Source organism: Lupinus angustifolius, chromosome LG14, assembly GCF_001865875.1.
Source record: "Lupinus angustifolius cultivar Tanjil chromosome LG14, LupAngTanjil_v1.0, whole genome shotgun sequence".
Taxonomy (NCBI): Eukaryota; Viridiplantae; Streptophyta; class Magnoliopsida; order Fabales; family Fabaceae; genus Lupinus; species Lupinus angustifolius.
The window spans coordinates 14,563,661-14,583,378 of record NC_032022.1 but is presented as its reverse complement, the minus strand read 5'-3'; the positions used below and the strand labels follow the sequence as shown (position 1 = coordinate 14,583,378).

The window sequence follows — 19,718 nt, the reverse complement described above, 5'->3', positions numbered from 1 at the left end:
TGAAATAACAGATTTTTGGAAAGCTTTGCAAAACTAAAGTTTAGACTTTGTTGTGTTGAACCTTCCAATCCTAAAGTGGTTCATGTCCACCCCACTTGTTTCTCCATTAACCACGAGTTGAACCAATATCTTCCCAATAACCGGAGCCATCTTGAAGCCATGACCCGAAAAGCCACCACCAACCACCACATCTTTCCCAAACTCACCACCCAAAAAATCAATGACAAAATCCTCATCCGGTGTCATTGAATACAAACAAGATTGTTTCACCACCGGTTCACTTGAATCAACCAACCCACCAAATCTCTCTTCAATCCATTCCTTCAACTCATTCATATTCACAATTGGGCCCCACTTTCTCTTATCCGGGTCACAATGGGTCCCACCATGAATACCAACCTTAATCAAACCCGGGTACTCCAAAACCGGTGTTCCGTACACATAAATGTTCCCAAAACTTGCAAACGTTGGAAAATCACCACCGATGTTGAATTTACCTTCATGCCCTTCCTTAATCCTCCAATACATAAGGTGAGTCTCCACCGGCACTATCGGAAGATCAACACCACTAACCGTTTTAACTAACTTGTTAACCCACGCGCCAACCGTTACCACACACTTTTTGCCGCGAAACTTTTCACCACGCGCGGTGAAAACCACCACGCCTTTCTCTCTCTTGATATCTATAACCTCGGTGTTGTCTCTCAGAACGGCACCGTTTTTGAAAGCTAGGGTTTGGAACATGGACACAGCTTTCGAGGGTTTTATGACACCGCCGAATTCGTTGGAGACTCCGGTCCAATTCTCCGGTATATTGAACCTGCCGGAGAATTTCTCCGCCACTTGGTCACGGCGGAGGATTTGATGCTTGATGTTGTGTTTGCGGCAGTTGTCGATGACGGCGAGAAGCGTAGGATCGTTGTGTGGGGCCATGTCGAAGTGATGGGCTTTGTAGTAGACCTTGAAGCCCGCTTGGGCTTGGGCTTGTTGCCAGAGATTGTAGGATTCCATGACGAGAGGGTAATAGTGGTGTTGAGTATAGGTTACTCTTATGGTTCGGGACTCGCCGTGGGAAGACCCACGTTGGTGGAGGAAGTCAAATTGTTCAAGTAAGAGGGTTTTCAGACCGGCTTTGGCGGCATGGTAGGCGGTGGAGCTGCCCATAACGCCGCCACCGATGATTATGACGTCGAAATTGTCGCCGGAAGAAGTCGTCATATTTATCTATGTGTGTTTCAAGTGTTATGGTGACTGTGTTGTCAACTTTGCATTGGCATTCACATTATATAGTCAGTGGGACAATACACAACAAAAGCAAAAAAAAAATTAATAATAAATATTTAATTTTTTAATTAATATGATATATTTTTATGAGTAAATTATACTAAAGAAAACTCTTAATTTTTGTATATACATTACACCGATTACCTCTATATGATAAATAAATATGATATTTTAGACAAAAAAAGTGTAATTAAGTTAAACAAAATATGATATATTGTGGAGATATATCTAAACACTATAGTCAATATATTTTCATTATTTTTGGTTTTATATAAGATGCATAAATAATTCTAAGGACATATTTAAATCAGTTTTATATTATACTCAAACAAACAAAAATGATAAAAATGTATTGAGTCGAATGTTACTTATTATTATTTGCACAATATATCATATTTTGTTTAACTTAATTACATTTATCATCATTTTTGTTCAAAAAATCACGTTTATTTGTCATAGAATTAGTGTAAGATATATAAAAAAACTAAGAGGTTTTTTGTAGGTATCCATAATGAAGAAATTGTTTGTATAATTTAAGTAAAACTTAAGGAGTATTATTATAATTTACTTTGTTTGATTGATTTAATATATAATTTGAGACAAAATTTAAAATAACATATTTTTGTCGTAATGAGTTACACGTCGTTATCACTCACCACTTTATTTTGATGATTAGGAGCTGTATCAGGTAATGGACATTAAGGGAATCAAGTTCTTTTGTCCTAATGAGTCAGTAGTGTTTCTCTTTCTCTTTAGTGTTTACCACTTCATACACGTCATTATGACTCACACCATTTTATTTTGATAATTAGGATGTGTTAAGAAAATGGACATTAAAGGAATCAAATTCTTTTGTCTCTGTTAATATTTCTATTTATATCCTGAACCATGTGTTTTTTATTGGAAAAATAGTTATAAAAAAATAAACTTTATATTATTTAATGTACTAGATGGGGATATTAAAATGATGTCCTTTAGGATTAGGGGGACATGTCATTATGACTCACATCAGTAATTATTGTGGACTTCGTTTTTATAAGTGAAAATTTAGTTAATGAGTTTTAATAATTTTTAATGTTTTTATTCTTAATTTAATGAACTTAAATTAATTCTATTCTCAACATAAGGATTCCAATATTCATGTGAATGGGATGTTGTTTTTTTAGAGAAAAAATCAGGATGATTTAATATTATTGCCATATAATAATATCGCATTTTTTTCTTAAAAATAAAATAAAAAACGACAACTTATCTCTCTAGTATGATTCTTTTCCTTTTTATTGTTTTTATTACAATTTATCAGCTTTGAAAGCTATTTAATGATATGTTTTTTTGTTGTTGTCAAAAAGTTCAATATTTTTGTGTAACTAATGATATCTCTTTACCTTATTAACAAATGACTTTTCTTCTAAGTATATGAGTGTCTCTCATAAAATGTCACTCTTATTAATTGAAAACATTTTACCAAGAACAATATACATATACTCACTTTGACAAGAAACTAAAAAAATCATTATATTTTTGTTATTTCCTCTTACATCGCCACAATTTTTAGCTACCCAAGACTTTCTAGAGTCGCCATTACACTTTTTATAGTACAAAATATAGAAAAATATTTTAGCTCAATTACATTGAGTTTTGAATTTTGATATCTGGATGTGAGAGTCATTTATGAAGTAGGAAATGTATAGGCACCTTATTTGTCCATTCTAAAATGATACCTTTACTAAATTGCATAACTTATCTTATACCTTAAAGTTATTTGATTATTTAACTAATTATTGAAAATAAGTACAAGGTTGATTTATTTTTTGTTGTGCATGACAAAATTAAACATCGTTCCTAGTAACTTTACGAGCAATAGAGAATAAGGTTTTGTAGTTCTATGGCAGAAAATGTTTTATTTGCTGAGTTGATTTTATTATATTCTAGAAAATGTGATCTTTAATATGAACCAATTTTCCTATTAATATGGGTAAAATACAACCCTTGTCCGTATGATAAATATTGCTTTTATTTTTGTGATAATGAGTCATAAATCTAAATTGCCATGATAAAGTAATTAATTACTTATTGCATATAAAAATGGTTCAAATGAGTTTGTCTAGTAGTGTAAAGCTATATTTATTGCTATTATATTATGACTCATGCATTATTTTTTATGTTTATTGTTATTATTATGTATATACAAAAATGTTATATTTATATATACAACCTTTGTAGTATTTTTAAAAGTGAATTATTTATTGAAGTTGTTCAAATGGATCAATTTGAGCTGAACTTTAATCGAGTCAAACTCGAGTTATAAAAATAACTCGTATCGAACTCGAGTCGAGCTGAACCAATCCTTATCAATCTGGACCGAATTGAACTATGGTACGGCTCGTTTTCAGCCATAGTGAACATTGTATCTAATATTGTTTCATACATTGTTCTACACCAATAATAATAATAAAAATAAAGGTATAAAAAATTTAATTGACATGTTTTCGTTGAAGCGAGATAAGAAACATGATTTAGAATAACATATCTATGTTTACACATACCAACCTGAAAAGTATTACTCATAATATTGTGCACCATTTCTACACCCATCAACATCTCTACGTCTTTGTGAGCTCAATCGTATTTGTTCTTTAAATCGATTAAAAAAACCAACCAATTAAAATAAAATTCTTCCTAATAACTAGGCAATCCTATATTTCCCCCATCAAATCTATGATACACAAAAGTAAGATTAAATCTGTCATACACAAAGGTAATAAAAATAGTTTTTGTCCTATGTAAATAACTAAATAATTAGGGAGTAAATAAACAAGTTTAGAATATACACATGCAATTAACAAATATATTACCTCAATAAGAACAAAACAGAATGTTAATACCTTCATTAATTTTAATCCATCTCGAGTTTCAGAAATCTAGATCACATACTAATACTTTGTAAGATTAGATACATGGAGAGTTTTCTACATTCTATGCAACAATAGGACACTCCAACAACATATTGATCATATCATTAGTCTTCTCCAATCGGCATTAAACTTGTTTCTATATAAAATAATTTGGGGTAAAGTAGCTTCATAGTCATAATTTGTATAGTGTTTTAACAACACATGCTTCTCAATCATTTCATCCTTATCTTACAATCACTTGCAATAATGCAATTAAGGTTAACAAATGTCAACAATAAAGCCCACCCTAGGGATCACCTGTCTTGAACGGTGTCCCACTCTATGTACCAAGCCAATTAGAATATTACTTTTTGTTTTTAAAATTATTTTTTATTCATATATCAACATATCATTAACTTAAGATAAGAAATAAGACATGGTTAGAGACAAGTGATCCTCATCCCACCCACACACAAAATACAAGACTTATTGGCACTAAACCCCAAAAAACTTAACATTCACAACATGGACCCATGTATACAATAAAACAAACAAAATAGGAAGTGGACCACATTATGTAATAGTTGAAAAGAATTTCTAGAACCACAAACTATGCACACACTTCTGAAAGGGAATACATCTGATGTCCCACACTTTGTGCTATTCCATGTACCATAAGCTTATGATTGGTCAGAAAAATATTTAATAATTAAATTTTAACTTAAATATATTTTTTCTGACCAATCACATGTCCATGTGACATGGAGTGGCACAATGTGTATGATAGCAGATGTGTACCCTTCTAAAACTATGAGTTTGTTTTTAGAAGAGAAGGAAGATAAAAGGAAGACTTAAGAGTCATCTAACAAATATATTTTGTGACTCTCAAACTTTCTCATTCTATCTCTTATCATTTAAAAATCAGCTTGCACACAAACCCTAACTATAAATGTAGAACCCTTTATAAACAATCATAATTAATCAAAGTAAAGAAGCAATGATATAACCTCTCACTGCATCCCAGTAATACAAAATCAAGGGTCTAAAGAAGCAAAAAAGAAACATATTTAATGTTTTCAAGCACCACTCTAGATATAAATTAACAGAAAAGCATGCATTTGTAATAAGAATATAGTATATACTAGTTGCTAAGAAAGTATGAGATTATGGGTTTTCCATTATTTGAATTTAGCCCTACCTGCAATGTTAAGGAGAGTCATTCAATAACAGCCTTATATTGATAAAAACCATTGCCATTGAGGAATTATTTTGGAAACAATACTTTATTCACAATTGTACAAATTTATATTTTATTTTTCTCTCAATCATAACTATTCTTTTTCATCAAGCTCAAGCCCAGATAGATCATTATCGGCGACAAACAATTATTTGTGTGGAAATATTTTGGACAAACAATTATTGGTACATACCACGACAACTTATAATGATAACATGTAGTCACATAATATATGAGTTTTTTTGGTACAACGGAAAACATAAAACAAAAAAAAAACTAACGACAATCCAAGGCCAATAACATATTGCAATTAGGAGTTGCTAAAGACCAGATCGAGTATTAGATAGAAGAATGAGACTCTCTTCTAACTAAGTAGTCGGCCAATATTAATACATCAGTTATCATTTATATTTAATTGTTAGTGATCGTTAAAAATCATAAATATTGATTTATGTGAGGATAAATGAATTAAAAATGTAAAAGTAAGGGGATATTATGAGAAGCGAGAATAAGACCCGAATCCGGCGGTGTAGTTAGAGAGTGAGAAGTGGATGAAGATTATTGATATGAGGATTCGAGATTGAAAGAGAAAAGAGAAAGAGAAAGAGAAAGAGAAAGAGACAGCGCAATTTCCAAATTTCATCATCTTCATTCATTTTCTCTGATTCACGGTGAGAACAACATAGTTGCTTTCATTTCCACTCTATCATTTCAATTTTTCTCTGATTATTATTATTACCATCATTCCAAATTGACGCTTTGAAATTGTATTATTTGGCTCAGTATTCAATCAATCAAAATATGCAGCAAGAAGCACTAATGCAACAAGCTTTGCTCCAACAACAACAACAACAACAACAACATATGTATCACCCTGGCATGCTTGCTGCTGCTGCTTCTATGTCTCAGGTTTGCGTAATTCATGTCATTATGTTCTCCATTTTCATGTAATTCATGGATTCAACCTTTATCTCATGTTTCGTTTTAGTGTTTTACCCTTTTCGTGTGACCTAAATGCCTCTCTTTTTATTATTTGTAACATAGGGCTGACATAATAATGAACTCAATGTTGTGTTTTGTCTTTTTGTACTATGTTTATAAAACGATACCTATGGTTTTATTATGTTTTCAGTTTTTCAGTTCACTTATTAGGGCATTTTGTTGCGACTTTATGCATGGACAATTAAATAAACCGTGCAACTCATAAGGATAATTATGTTGTTTGTTTCAAAGTTATTTGGTGCATATCCATTGCCATCTGGTTTACTTTGTTAAGGAAATCCTGTTGCTTTGAACTATTATTTTCATCACAGTACTGTAATGCCTGCTGTTAGTCATGTCTTATTTCTCCCCGAGTTATTTCTACGTTTTTATCTTGTACTGATATTAATGTGAAGAGTGTTTATCAGATCGACACATGCCAAGAGTTGTCTCGCTTCATGCTGAACTATTAGAGAATTACTTTTAAATCTATGATATGAACTAAAATTGTTTATGCAATTGATTGGTTTTCCATTTGTTTTAGTCTAATAATTTTGATTTATCAGAGTCATATGAGAAATAGTTAATCCTTTCACTATCAATAAAAAAATCAACTTCTTTTTTCTCTTGGATTCCATTCTGGGTAATGGGTATATTCCATTCTGGGTAATGGGTATATTCCATTCTTCCTATATTTGCTTGCTTCTTTCTTTTACTCCTGTTTGTTCATTCTTTGTTGTTCTAATTTTTTTGCAGATGGATCCTGTTCCAAGTGGGAATCTGCCTCCTGGTTTTGACACTTCTGCATGCCGTAGTGTGTAAGTGTTGGGTTTCTCCTACTTTTTGATGTTTCTTTCGGCTTGAGTGCATAGTTATTGTATTTTTTACAAGTATGACTGTTTCCCATTTAATACATATTTTATAACTGTACTTGCAAGTTTCTTTTACCTAATGGTGTTTTTAACTGATCTTTTTTCTGAGATAAATTTGATGCTATTAAGGTTAAATATGGTATTAAATTATCAATTTACCAGAATTAATATACTTTTCTTGCTTAGACACCTACTTGATATTAACCTATGTGCACTTTCAGTTATGTAGGAAATATTAATGTAAATGTCACGGATCAGCTCCTTGCAGAAGTTTTTCAGAGTGCCGGTCCTCTTGCTGGATGCAAGCTCATAAAAAAAGAAAAGGTTTGATTCAGTGTTCAACTCAATACTCTCTGTTCAGCCTGATAATTTGTCTATTCCCCCCCCCCTCCCCCCCTTAAAACCTGAAAACCTGAAAACCATGTTATCTTCCAAAGCTTTCCTTAATAATATGAAAATGTAGGTCATAGATTGCTTTAGGTCCTGTTCGTGTGTTATATGTCAATTGGCAGTCACCAGTCCTGCCGTGGGGAGCACAGTAAAACTCTCCTGTCAGTAGCTCTTGGATTAGCATCTGCAAATACTATATTTTCTTCAGAGTCCTTATACTTATCACCTGTGCTCTCTACTTCTGATTTGTTTCCCCCATTTTTTAACCTGTGACATTATCTTGCACTCATGCAGTCCTCTTATGGTTTCGTGGACTACCATGATCGAGCATCTGCAGCCCTTGCTATAATGACGCTGCATGGACGGCAGCTGTAAGCATATATTTTATACATGGTTATTCTAGTTCTTTGGCATATTTGAATAGGATGTGCACTATGATAGCATCCTGCCTCTGGCTTTTCTGATGATAGAGGACTTATTACCATTTTTCACTTTCACAGTCATTTTCATTAATAGTCCTATCATGTATTTGGCAATTTTAATATTATTATAATCATATATTGTCTCTATAGATGCTTCTATAACAATGGAACCTTACAGGTTTCTCAGAGTTTTCCCCAATATGTCACAATACTGTGTTAATTTTCTTTTCTTTTTATTTCCATTTGCAGATATGGCCAAGCACTTAAGGTGAATTGGGCATATGCCAATAGCAGTAGGGAGGATACTTCAGGTTACTTTTATTGTCGGTTTTGATTATTTTACATCTTGGGGACATTCCATTTCCTTTTATTTTCAATTCTACATTCCTTATAATTTTTTAAAATCATCAGGGCACTTCAATGTATTTGTCGGTGATTTGAGTGCAGAGGTCACCGATGCAACTTTATTTGCATGCTTCTCAGTCTATCCTAGTTGTTCGTGAGTTCCTCATTATTTTTTCATGTTGCAATTTTTGGCCACTAGAGTGAAGTATACTCTTTTTTATGTTGACCTCAATCATTACTAGCTGTGGTGACAAGTTGAAGAAAAATAGATGATGTAGGGACGTCTTCAACATGTTACTCAGTCTTGCAAGCTAGGTCGATACATGGAACTTACTTTTCATCTTTTCTTATTAATCGCAGTGACGCAAGGGTTATGTGGGATAACAAAACTGGTCGCTCAAAAGGATATGGTTTTGTTTCTTTTCGTGATCATCAGGTATTGCTAATTCTGTATACTGGAATGTACCAGAGAGATCAATCAATGGACCCCTCCCCCTGAAAGGAAAAAATAAAAAAAATCTATCTGTTAAAGATTGTTACTGGTGCTCTCAATTTGTTTTCCTTCTTTGTTATATGTGGTACTGCAAGAATAAACTTATTCGTTACAAAACTTGTTACAAGTTTTGTTATCATTGTTTTTTGCTGTTTTTTTCTCAGATGGTTGACCATTAATTAGTTTGGTTTAGCTATGTTAATTATATGCTTAATTTATACCTTTATCTAATTGATATGTAGGATGCCCAAAGAGCCATCAATGATATGTCAGGTTAGGCATTTACTTGTTTACTCTGATGTCTTTTGTTCTCGGTTTCTGCTGCATTTGCTTTTTATACCTACCAACTTGTGGTGTTTCCTGCTTCTTATAGGTAAATGGCTGGGAAATAGGCAAATACGATGCAATTGGGCTACTAAGGGTGCTGGTGCCAGCTCCGGCGAAGAGAAGAACAATGAGAATCAAAATGCTGTTGTGCTTACAAATGGATCTTCAGGTATCTTTCACGTTTCTAAGGGCCCATATTTTTGAAACATGAAAATATAGATGAGGATCCTGGATTACATTTCTTTTCTTCTCCAGATTTGGGTTATACATTGCTCAAATTTTTACGATTGTTAAAAACAAGCCTTACCTTTCTTCTAGGAAATATCACTGGAAGATTGGAATCCTAATTGCTTTGTTTGTTGTACACCAGTTTTGATGTGCAAGGATAGGTTTTACTTGGTTTAGGTTAATATATTGAGTTTGTGGTATTATGTAGTTTTATCTGTAACTTTTTAAAGGACACAGGTAGAGTAGAATAACTAAGATAGATACAGAAAGTAAACCTAATTTTGTTGGAATGGGACTTCACTAAGTCTTGTTCCTTTACATGGTGAGTTCTATAATATTATTTGACAATATGCATTGTCCATTACTTCTCTGGGTTAGTGTTTCTGGATCTATGCTTATGGTTATTAAACTGAAACATCAACTTGGTCCCCCAAAGATACAAGTGCCACCAACTTGGTCCTCCAAAGATACAAGTGCCACCAACTTGGTGCTCCAAAGAAAAAGTGCACCAAACAAGTCCCTCAAATATGAAATGGCCACCGCATTGTGTAGATTTAAGTCCTTCAAAGATTTAGAGTGCCACCAAATTAGTCCCTAGAAAGACCAATGAGGTAGTACTTTTAGACTTTCAGGGGCTTAATTGGTGGCACTTGTATCTTTGGAGGATCAAACTGACATTATTAATGATTACAGTGTCCATGGTTAGTTCAGAATTGGGACCACAGTTTAGCCGTATAACTTCATTTGCTTTTCTGATTTTATGCAGTTCTGTAAACCGGTTGCAAACTTCATGATTGTTGACTGATGCTTCTTATTGTGTGTTTGTTCTACAGATGGAGGTCAAGATAATAATAATGAGGATGCTCCTGAAAAGAATCCTGCATACACCACAGTTTATGTCGGCAACCTTCCCCATGACGTAAGTTATAGGAATTGAAGTGTGAAATGTTATGGTTATTTTTTGTACATGCATATGTCCAAAACTTTAATTTCATTTCTCTGTTCACAAATATGTAAAAACATTTAAGTATTAGCCGGCATTGGTTTGTGAATTAGCTTTAAACATAACTTTGGAGAAATCTTTAAGGCAGGTGTATTTTTTAATGGTGTATGTGAATCATACTTGTATTTCTGATTTCATTGTATGACCACTATCTGCTTGACAAGTGACATCAATTAAGTCAAATAGCCAGAGAAGTTAAGTCAACTTGCTATAGAAATTTCATAGCACATGCAAAGATAATCTTCCACTGCAATGCAGTTTTTCCAACAGCATGGGTGTTTAGTTAATGTGGTTAGGGATACAGTCATGCCGCCTGTAAAGCATTGTAGTTGACTTGACCTCGAATTAGTATATTTAAAATCCATGGACAGCTTGGGCTTCACATTGACTGAAAGCTTGGTCATTCTCAACCAGTTGTGTCTGTGCTCCAGTTTGTTTCATTTTGAGCATGATGTATTCTTTCACTCAAGGGTGGAGATGGATTCTGTAAAATATTTATTCTATAAAGTATTAAACATCAATTCATTGGGCTAAGATTGATGTTGGAGTTAATTTATACTGTGTCAACATATCCTATATTTTTGGTAACTTGGTACTGCTTAATTGATGAATGGCTGTCAAGTCTGTGGTCATGCAGTTTCTTGCAAATTACAAATTTAGTTCCTAAGCCTCTTGATAAGTAACTTACCATTTCTCTCCAATTTTGGTTTGAAATCACAGGTAACTCAAGCTGAACTCCATTGTCAGTTTCATGCACTGGGTGCTGGGGTTATTGAGGAGGTCCGAGTTCAGAGGGATAAAGGTTTTGGATTTGTCAGGTACAACACTCATGATGAAGCAGCATTGGCCATTCTGATCGGTAATGGAAGAATAGTTCGTGGGAAGAGTATGAAGGTGAGAAGGCTTTTAAAGTTTTACTTGTTTATCTGGTCAACAAACTAATTTCCATTTCAGTGTTGGAGCTGATATTTGCCCTATGCCCCTATACCATTGCGTCTGATTGTTTTGTGTCATTTTTGTATAGCAGGGATGCAAATCTTCTTTTTTTCTTGCCATAGCTGATTATGTTTGTCATATGTAGAGACACAGATATGTGTGCTTTTACAGCATTTGTCCATGCATGTTATTGACTGTTGGACCCTGCTTTATATTGTTGGAAAGTTAAAATGGTTTTGAACTTTAAATTGAATTCCAAGAGTGTGATGCACTTATAAGCATTATGGCAATTATTTTTAACGGCTAAGAGCATGTTTTCATCTGATGTCAGTTAATAACAAAATGTAATTTAATTGATTGTGCAGTGCTCATGGGGTAGCAAGCCAACTCCTCCCGGGACAGCTTCAAATCCCTTACCTTCTCCTGCTCCTGCTCAACCGTATCAAATACTCCCGGCTGCTGGGATGAACCAAGGCTATTCGGCAGCCGAGTTGTTGGCTTATCAGCGCCAACTGGCATTGAGTCAAGCTGCTGTGTCTGGTCTTTCAGGTCAAGCCCTTCTGCAAATGACTGGACAACATGGCTTAGCTCCTGCTTCTATGGGCATAAACTCTGGGGTATCTCAAGCCATGTATGATGGATATACTGGTAATTCATCAAGGCAGCATCTTATGTACTATCATTGATACATTGAACAGTGCAGATTCATAGTTGCATTGTTGCATTCATCATCACATTTCTCTTGCTTCCTCAATGCATGTCCTTTTTAAACTGGACCTTGAGGTATTGTGGCTTGATATTTAACTACGTTATATTTTTATGTTGTAATCTGTATTGTTGATTTATATGAGGGTTTGATAACTTAAAAAGAAGGGATTTTTATATGGGTTTTGCTAGAAAGGGAAGCTTTTTATGTTTGGGTAGTTTTTCATCAATGTTATTGTATATTATAAAGTATTGACATAAGTTTATGTTAATAATTCTATTTCTTGCATTCCTTCCTTTCCTTGAAAGGCCAATATCTGCTCCTCCTTGGATCAAAATTGATGCGCGTATTAAGAAAAAAATGTACTTTTTGGGAAAGTTGTGTGGTGTATTTGGGGTCTTATGAATTTAGCCATGGCATTAATCAAATCAAACAACTTACATGTCATAGTGGAAATCAACAACATTTACATCATTTGTCACGGTCAACTAGAAATGCAATGCATGGACAACATAACAGGACAATAGCACCAAGATATTGCTTATTTTCCAATTCTTGTTGAGCATGATTGATAATTTGCACTTCAACCACCATTCTTGTATTAATCATTTCATCTATGTACCAAGTTTACAATTTCATTTTTTCATTTCCATATGGTCGAATTCTTCATCATTATCTACATTCATCATCACTCTCTCTCCGTGTGTGACTACAAGTCTACTACACTCTGTTCACTACATAACAGAAAGTGTGGGCATAGCAATCAGTTCACCACTGAAACTAGTGACCAAGTAATTAATTGCCGGAAATAGAGCTAGAGTTTTATAACTGAAAAAAAATGTTGCATGCCAAAGTTATAAAATCATAATGTTGGTTCAGAATAACAATATTTTAGTAAGTCGTAATCAAACAAAAGAGAGAAAGAAATTGGTAAAATAAAATGCCTTGATGAGGAAAGGTAAAGGGCAATGTTACACTCTATATAAGCACAGTACTACTAGGAAGGAACTATGAAAAACAAATATGAAAGTCCCATGTGATCATTCATTACACTCTATATAAGCATGGCATCACTGAACTTGTTACCACTTCTCAAAGTAGATTTGAACGAGGAAGTGCAATAATGTCTATGGTTAACAACCATGCATCATGAATATCCTTGAATCAGTTTCAACCAATATGTATGAGTTATTAATTTATCATTGTATTCTAATACTAGTAGCACTTAAAGATAATGTTAACTTATACAATTCCCATAACATGCTTGTTGAGTTTGTTGGACCAGACTGCGACGAGTGAAAAGTTACACCACGTCTTGAACCAAAACCTTAAGGCAATAGTTCCATGAGCCTTTCCTTGTATATGGTAAATACTGTGGAGAGAAAATTATGTGGTTGTCAAGATTTTGAACTCAGGTGTTAACACTCTATGTTTCGAATTATATTTTGAGACTTTGGTTGTGTTTTGAAACTCTACATATAAAAAGGCTGCGCTTATGTGCAATCTATATTGAAATAAAGAAGAAAAAAATTGAAATAATTGGGACAATCAAACATGCTATTACATCAACCCACCTAAGTAATTTGCACCTAATCCTGTAGATCAATCCATTGAACAATTTTATGTTTTTTTTGCTCAGTGGGATCTTGTTTTGATTTGTCATGCACCACATGGTTTGTTTCTTCAATTGTCTCCAGAATTAGTAAGTGGAGAGCTTCCATCCTGCAAAAAGGTAGTGCAATATTTATGTTAACATGGTATTGGAAATTTTTACATGAATTTGTGTGAACACCCATTTTTGTCGGGCTCAGAACTTGTGAAAGTCGTGTAACCGACAATCGGGGCGCTGACAGCTTAAAATATATATCTAGAGTGCATTGGACCAATCAAATTAATCATAGTAGGTAGTTATTTATCTATTATCAATTGTAAAGCATTTCATTTAGTGTTGCTACAATGATAGTGTTATCAATTAATTAAGTTTTTTTACATCAATTAAATCCCTCAAAATTTAAAACATCACCACATTAGTCCTTCTCAACACTTCAATCACCAATTACGTCTCTTAAATGGTGACATAATTCAGTAACTACACTATTATCTTTAGAGGACTAATAATCTATTATAGTTGACAATGTGATTGACTTAGTGCATTCAAATTAATGATAAGTACTAACAATGCGTTGGTCTAGTAGTGTAAGGCTCTACTGGATCCCCAAGGTCGAGGGTTCGATTCCTGGGAGCGACACTTGTTGGGAGGGGCAACCACGAACCCCGAAAGAGATTAGTTCCTTACCCGAAAAGTTGATGAGATATCCTTGGTAGTACAAAAAAAACTTAATCACAATGTACCCACAAAGGTGTTAACTTGGTGGTCAAGTTACCCTACGGCCCGGGGGAGAATTGTGGCTCAATCACCGGAGAGAACACTAGTGGAGAGGGCAAACCTGACTATGCCAGAGAGATCGATCTTCTATTATAGTAACAGGATGGTGGAGTACTCGAGAATAACAACAACCAAGCATTTATCTCCATTAGGTGGGATGTACTCGAGAAACCAATAAAATAGAAAAAAGAAAATTTTATAGGCGAAGTTTCGACATATAGCAGAAACAGCATAGAAGAACTCACAAGCTGCAAAGAAACTTGACTCTGCTGATGCACATTTACACAGCCACCCAACACTGAATGCAGATTACTGCATTCAGCAATTTCTCTTAGCTTGTTGAGTTCTGGTAGGACAACCTTGCCAAGATCGGGTCTATCTCGCCGCCTTAATTCAGCACACTGCACTGCCATCTTTGCGAAACTCAAGGTCTCCTCTTCTGGCCAATCAGGCACTGTTGGATCCAACATCTCACTAAAAGTTCCCTTCTCAATGGCCCCTTCAACATGATGTGCCAATCCCATTGGAGACTTTGCAGTCAAAATTTGCAAGAAAATGATACCAAGAGAGTATATGTCTGATTTTACGCCTAGCATTCCTGTTTGCTGGTACTCGGGATCTATATAGCAAAATGTTCCAGCCGTGGATGTCATTCAATATTGTGTCACGCTATCGGCCACAGATGGTGGAACTAGCCTTGCCAAACCAACATCACTGATCTTGGACACGTAGTTGTTGTCAAGCAAGATGTTTGCTGGTTTTAGGTCCCTATGCACTAAAGGTTCTGGTTTTGTTTGGTGAAGGAACAACAAGCCAGTGCCGATTTCAGCTGCAATTTTGAACCTGACCTGCCAGGGAAGTGGAGGAGTGTTTCCGCGACGAAATAGGCGATCATCCAAGCTTCCATTAGCCATGTACTCATACACAAGGCACCCATATTCTGGACAGGCTCCTAGGAGGAGAACCATATTTGGATGCCGTATGCAGCTTAGTACCTCAACCTGAAACATGACATACAAGCAAGTGAGTAACATATAAACAGTAAATCCTTTTCGGCTGGAAAATACTACATAGTCAAGATTTTTTGCCAGAATGATCTGGCTTTGTTTTTAGGACAAAACTTAGGTGTGGTTCTTTGTGTGCTTGTAGTGTTGTTAATAAATATATATCATGTATAATTTTTGTTATACATACACTTTCATTGATAAACTATTATGCCTGCTGTTTTCTATTGGAAAACAACATCAAAAGTACCTAGAGAAAAACAACTTATCTAACCACCATCTTGAATTTTAGTAAATTTGTTGCAAATAATTCAGGTTTTTTAGAATTACTACTTTATGTGTAGCACATGACTTGGGTACTTTGGAAACCAAATTTTTTGGCATGTTGAGTTCAACTTATAGTGTGCATGTGGAGTTATGTTTCTATGCTTACCTCTCTTTGAAATTGTGACCTTCCTTGTGCTGCATCAGGACGCAAAACCTTCACTGCGACAGGTGTATGGTCCAGAAGGCACTTAAAAACTGGACCATAACCTCCTTCTCCGATCTTTAAGGACTCTGTGAAAAACTCTGTCGCAGCTTCGATATCCTCGATAGAATACCTTCTATACCTGACATCTATGTTTCCTAAAGCATCAAGTGCTCTTTTTTTAGCATCTGCTTCTTTAAGTGCTTTCATTTCTGCATTAAGTCTCTTCTGTGCTTCTAGTTCTGCAATCCTCTTTTGTGCTTCAGCAGCCTCAATGGCTGCTCTAGATTTGGCCTTCTCCTTTTCCGCAATCATCAATGCGGCTTCCTCGGCGAGCCTTGCCTCTTCTAATCTTCTCTCTTCCTCTAATTTCCAGCGCTGTAGTTCTACCGCCTGTCATACAAAACATGTCTCGGATATTCTAGAGTTTTCTTGTAGACATAAACCAGATACTATTAGTCCATGCATACCTTCTGTTGTGCTGTGAGTGCCTCTTTACATGCCGTGTTATACATTTCCATTGTTTGCTTGAGCTCTAACTTCAATCTCCTCATTTCAGCCTCTACATCATCCTATAATTACAACACATGATCATTACTACCTCGGTAATATCAATCGGGAATTAAATAAAAGAGTTTCCCTTCCTTAAAAAGAGAAAATGCTGTCTTAGTAGTATAGGCTAAAACTAAATCATTCTCTTAAACCAAGTTAGCAAAAACTAAATGATGGAATCATATTGCATAAACATTGCAAAATATGTAGCCTCAATGTCACCTTGATGGCTTTACCTTCAAGAAAGAAAATCTTGCAAATCTCCCTTTTTGTATTCTTATCGACAAAATGTACCTAAATTAGTAAATTCTTTTGGTCCCTTTAAGTATACGAACTACTAATACACGACAAGCACGTGTAGTGCAGAAACTGTACTTACCATGGCTTGTGATGTAGAACCTGAATTCTTATCACTTTCAAATGATACAGATGAGAATTCTGAAGGAGTGCCAACTTCCACCGACCTCCTATCATAATGCATTGATTCAAAGCTATTGTTTCCATCATTGTCGGAGCTATATGATAGTCGAGAGTTGGACGTAGTTGTATCCGAGTTACTATATAACGAAGGGAACATACAATCTATACTAGGCCTTCCAGAGCTTACAAAAGATATGTCACTATCTGGAATCGAACTTTCTGCGTATGATCTGCCACTATAACCTTTCCTAGTAAATGGTGACCTGCTTCCAATAGCATTCAATTTTCATATGGTAAAGAAAATGTTATTTAGTATTCAACCATTCAAAATAAAACATACGCTAAGTAGTATATTATGCCAGTGACCTGAATGATTCTATAACTTCTTGTGATTCATTTGTAGCATTTGAGGATCTCCATTCATATTCTAGTGGAAACCACATTTCTTAGTTAGAAACATACTAACAATATAAATACATATAAGGGCAAAACATAGGTACAATTCTTTGGCTTCTTGTGATGCTGCTTACAAATAAAAGTACAACATGTGTAGCAACAAAAACACATGTTATGTTTTGATTAGAAAACAGCACTAAATGAGGCAGAGACAGCTAAACAATTGTACTTAAACTTTTGTCCTAAAGATAAATGTGTGATTTTTGAAGAGATCAATCTAACCTTTCACACTAGCTGCAGCGACCGGCACATTTGGTTCCAATGGTTCTGACCTGACACTACCTTCACTGACATTGCTAAGGATAGTAGGAACAACTGGAGCAGGACGAGTAGCAGATCGCATCGACTGAATCTTTCCTTTAGCAACTACATAGACTGTACAAAAATCTGGTGCCCCTTTTGATATTGTTCCCGGAATATCCGAGACCTTGAATCTTCTGAGGAAAATAGTTTCCTTGGTTAGTAAATACATTATGATATATCCAAGCTTGAAACTTAGACATTTATTTCAATTTTTGTTTTTTCTATTCACATACCAAATTTTGCACACTACTTCTACACTGACTACTACATATTATTGATAATCGATTACCATCTCCAATAGTCACATGTACAAGCTGATCATCGATGTAAAATTGGCGGGCAAATATCTTTTCGCATTATTTGTGCTTTGAAGTATTAGAGATACAACAATGTACTTTCACCTAAGCTTTTTCAAGACTTAATTCATGACATGGTATCAAAGCCTTTACGACCGAGTTATTTAGAATTTGATCCTTGTTGGCCCTCTCCATCTAATAAAAAAGTTGAATTTTAGCACAAAATGACAATGTGACTTATAAAGATAGATGCATACTTAAGCAAACCAGTTTTGGTTGAGGAGCCAAGAACCAAATGCTGAATTCCTGTGTTAGAAACATATTCAATCAAAGCTTTCGGTACATCTACATTTTCTAGTAGCACATCCTTGCATTGTATCTGTGCTCCATCCACCAAAACAAAACAACAAATCAAAAGACAAAGAGATTATAAGATTCTAAAATGTTTGTTTTCATCATTTCTACAATCATGTTTGGTCCCTCTGCTAAGGAAAAAACTGAGAAAAGATAAAAACAACTTACATCTTTCCTTGTACAAAAGACGCGATATGGGAGGAAAATAGTTTTGTTAAGGACATCAGGGTCTGTTCTTGCTACAGAACCCTCATCACCACTATTTGCCCCTGACCCTACATAACAACCAAGTGAGAAATCATCAAGCTATGCCTATAGCTAATAATAAATTTCTCCTCTTTCTTTACCTTAATTTGTTTCCTTTTTTCACTGTGAGGAGGAGGCATTGGTGTTATTATCAATGCCACTCAGTATAAGGACAAGGTATACCAACAAGACATTGGTCTAGTGGTGTAAAGTCTCGCTATATCCCAGAATGACCAAAAGGTCAAGGTCTCAAGGGTTCGATTCCTGGGAGCGATACTTGTTGGGAGGGAGGGATATTCACGCACCCCGAAAGTGATTAGTTCCTTACCAAAAAGCGAGGGGATATCCTTGGTAGTACGAAAAAAATATGCATAAGGTATACATATCTTCATGGACTAATTCTTTCAAAAACTATGGTTACATGAAGAAGGGTCATGAATGAGTTTATATATAGCAGATATACTTACTTAAGCTGTAAAGAGAAGGTGATGGAGAAAGAGAAGCTGGTTTAAGCTTGACATGGATGAGAAACACAATTGAACTTCTATTTAGAAGATGATCAATGGCCCATTTAAGTGCATTTTGGCTCCCTTTTTCTTTATCTATTGCAACTGCTATTAATCCATTCACACCATCCTTCATCTCAGTATTATTCTTTGGCAACCACATTGTTCTCTTTTTTTCCTTTTCCTTCCAAAAAACTCTTTGCAATCTTCAAAATCTTAATGGTGTAAGTGCTCTTCCAATGAAAAGAAACAAAACTAAACAAAACACTATAATCTTCTCAAATATGGCATTTTGATGCTACTTCTTCCTTTTGAAAGAGACCATTAATTCAAAGTTCCTTCTACTCTCTTTTTGGCCTTCTTTTAATGTTTCCTTTCTGGTTTTTGTTATCCAAGACTTTCCTTAAGAAGAAACAAAGACCATGCAACTATTTGTTAAGACAAAATATAAGATAACTTGGTTTATTTTGAATCTGCTATGTTGTTATTATTTTGTTGTTGTTTCTTTTGGTGTTGAATTGAAACAAGAAAAGAATAGATATCAACCAATCTTCCATATCTAACTAGCATCCATTTTTGGGTATTAGTTTAACCATTTTGAGCTTCTA

General features: G+C 34.8%; 2 protein-coding genes and 1 pseudogene across 2 annotated transcripts; 1 reads left to right on the top strand and 2 right to left on the bottom strand.

Annotated features, from left to right (window-relative positions):
• LOC109326050 (probable sarcosine oxidase) lies at positions 1 to 1,247 on the bottom strand. Its single transcript, XM_019558694.1, has one exon. The coding sequence runs from the start codon at positions 1,216 to 1,218 to the stop codon at positions 34 to 36; it is 1,185 nt and encodes a 394-aa protein (XP_019414239.1). The 5' UTR covers positions 1,219 to 1,247; the 3' UTR covers positions 1 to 33.
• Positions 5,749 to 12,405, top strand: LOC109326215 (oligouridylate-binding protein 1-like). The gene is made up of 13 exons (XM_019558913.1): positions 5,749 to 6,086; positions 6,199 to 6,324; positions 7,153 to 7,214; positions 7,490 to 7,592; positions 7,953 to 8,029; positions 8,330 to 8,391; positions 8,492 to 8,579; positions 8,786 to 8,861; positions 9,161 to 9,191; positions 9,292 to 9,414; positions 10,307 to 10,392; positions 11,197 to 11,370; positions 11,778 to 12,405. The coding sequence occupies exons 2-13, from the start codon at positions 6,217 to 6,219 to the stop codon at positions 12,096 to 12,098; spliced, it is 1,311 nt and encodes a 436-aa protein (XP_019414458.1). The 5' UTR covers positions 5,749 to 6,086; positions 6,199 to 6,216; the 3' UTR covers positions 12,099 to 12,405.
• Positions 14,549 to 19,580, bottom strand: LOC109326233 (annotated as a pseudogene).

Bases quoted from the DNA above. Each gene is read 5' to 3' on its own strand.
- LOC109326050 (XM_019558694.1), bottom strand. From the start codon at position 1,218: ATGACGACTTCTTCCGGCGACAATTTCGACGTCATAATCATCGGTGGC.
- LOC109326215 (XM_019558913.1), top strand. From the start codon at position 6,217: ATGCAGCAAGAAGCACTAATGCAACAAGCTTTGCTCCAACAACAACAA. The intron at 6,325-7,152 runs GTTTGCGTAATT...ATTTTTTTGCAG, and splicing joins CTGCTGCTTCTATGTCTCAG to ATGGATCCTGTTCCAAGTGG. The intron at 8,392-8,491 runs GTTACTTTTATT...TAAAATCATCAG, and splicing joins CAGTAGGGAGGATACTTCAG to GGCACTTCAATGTATTTGTC.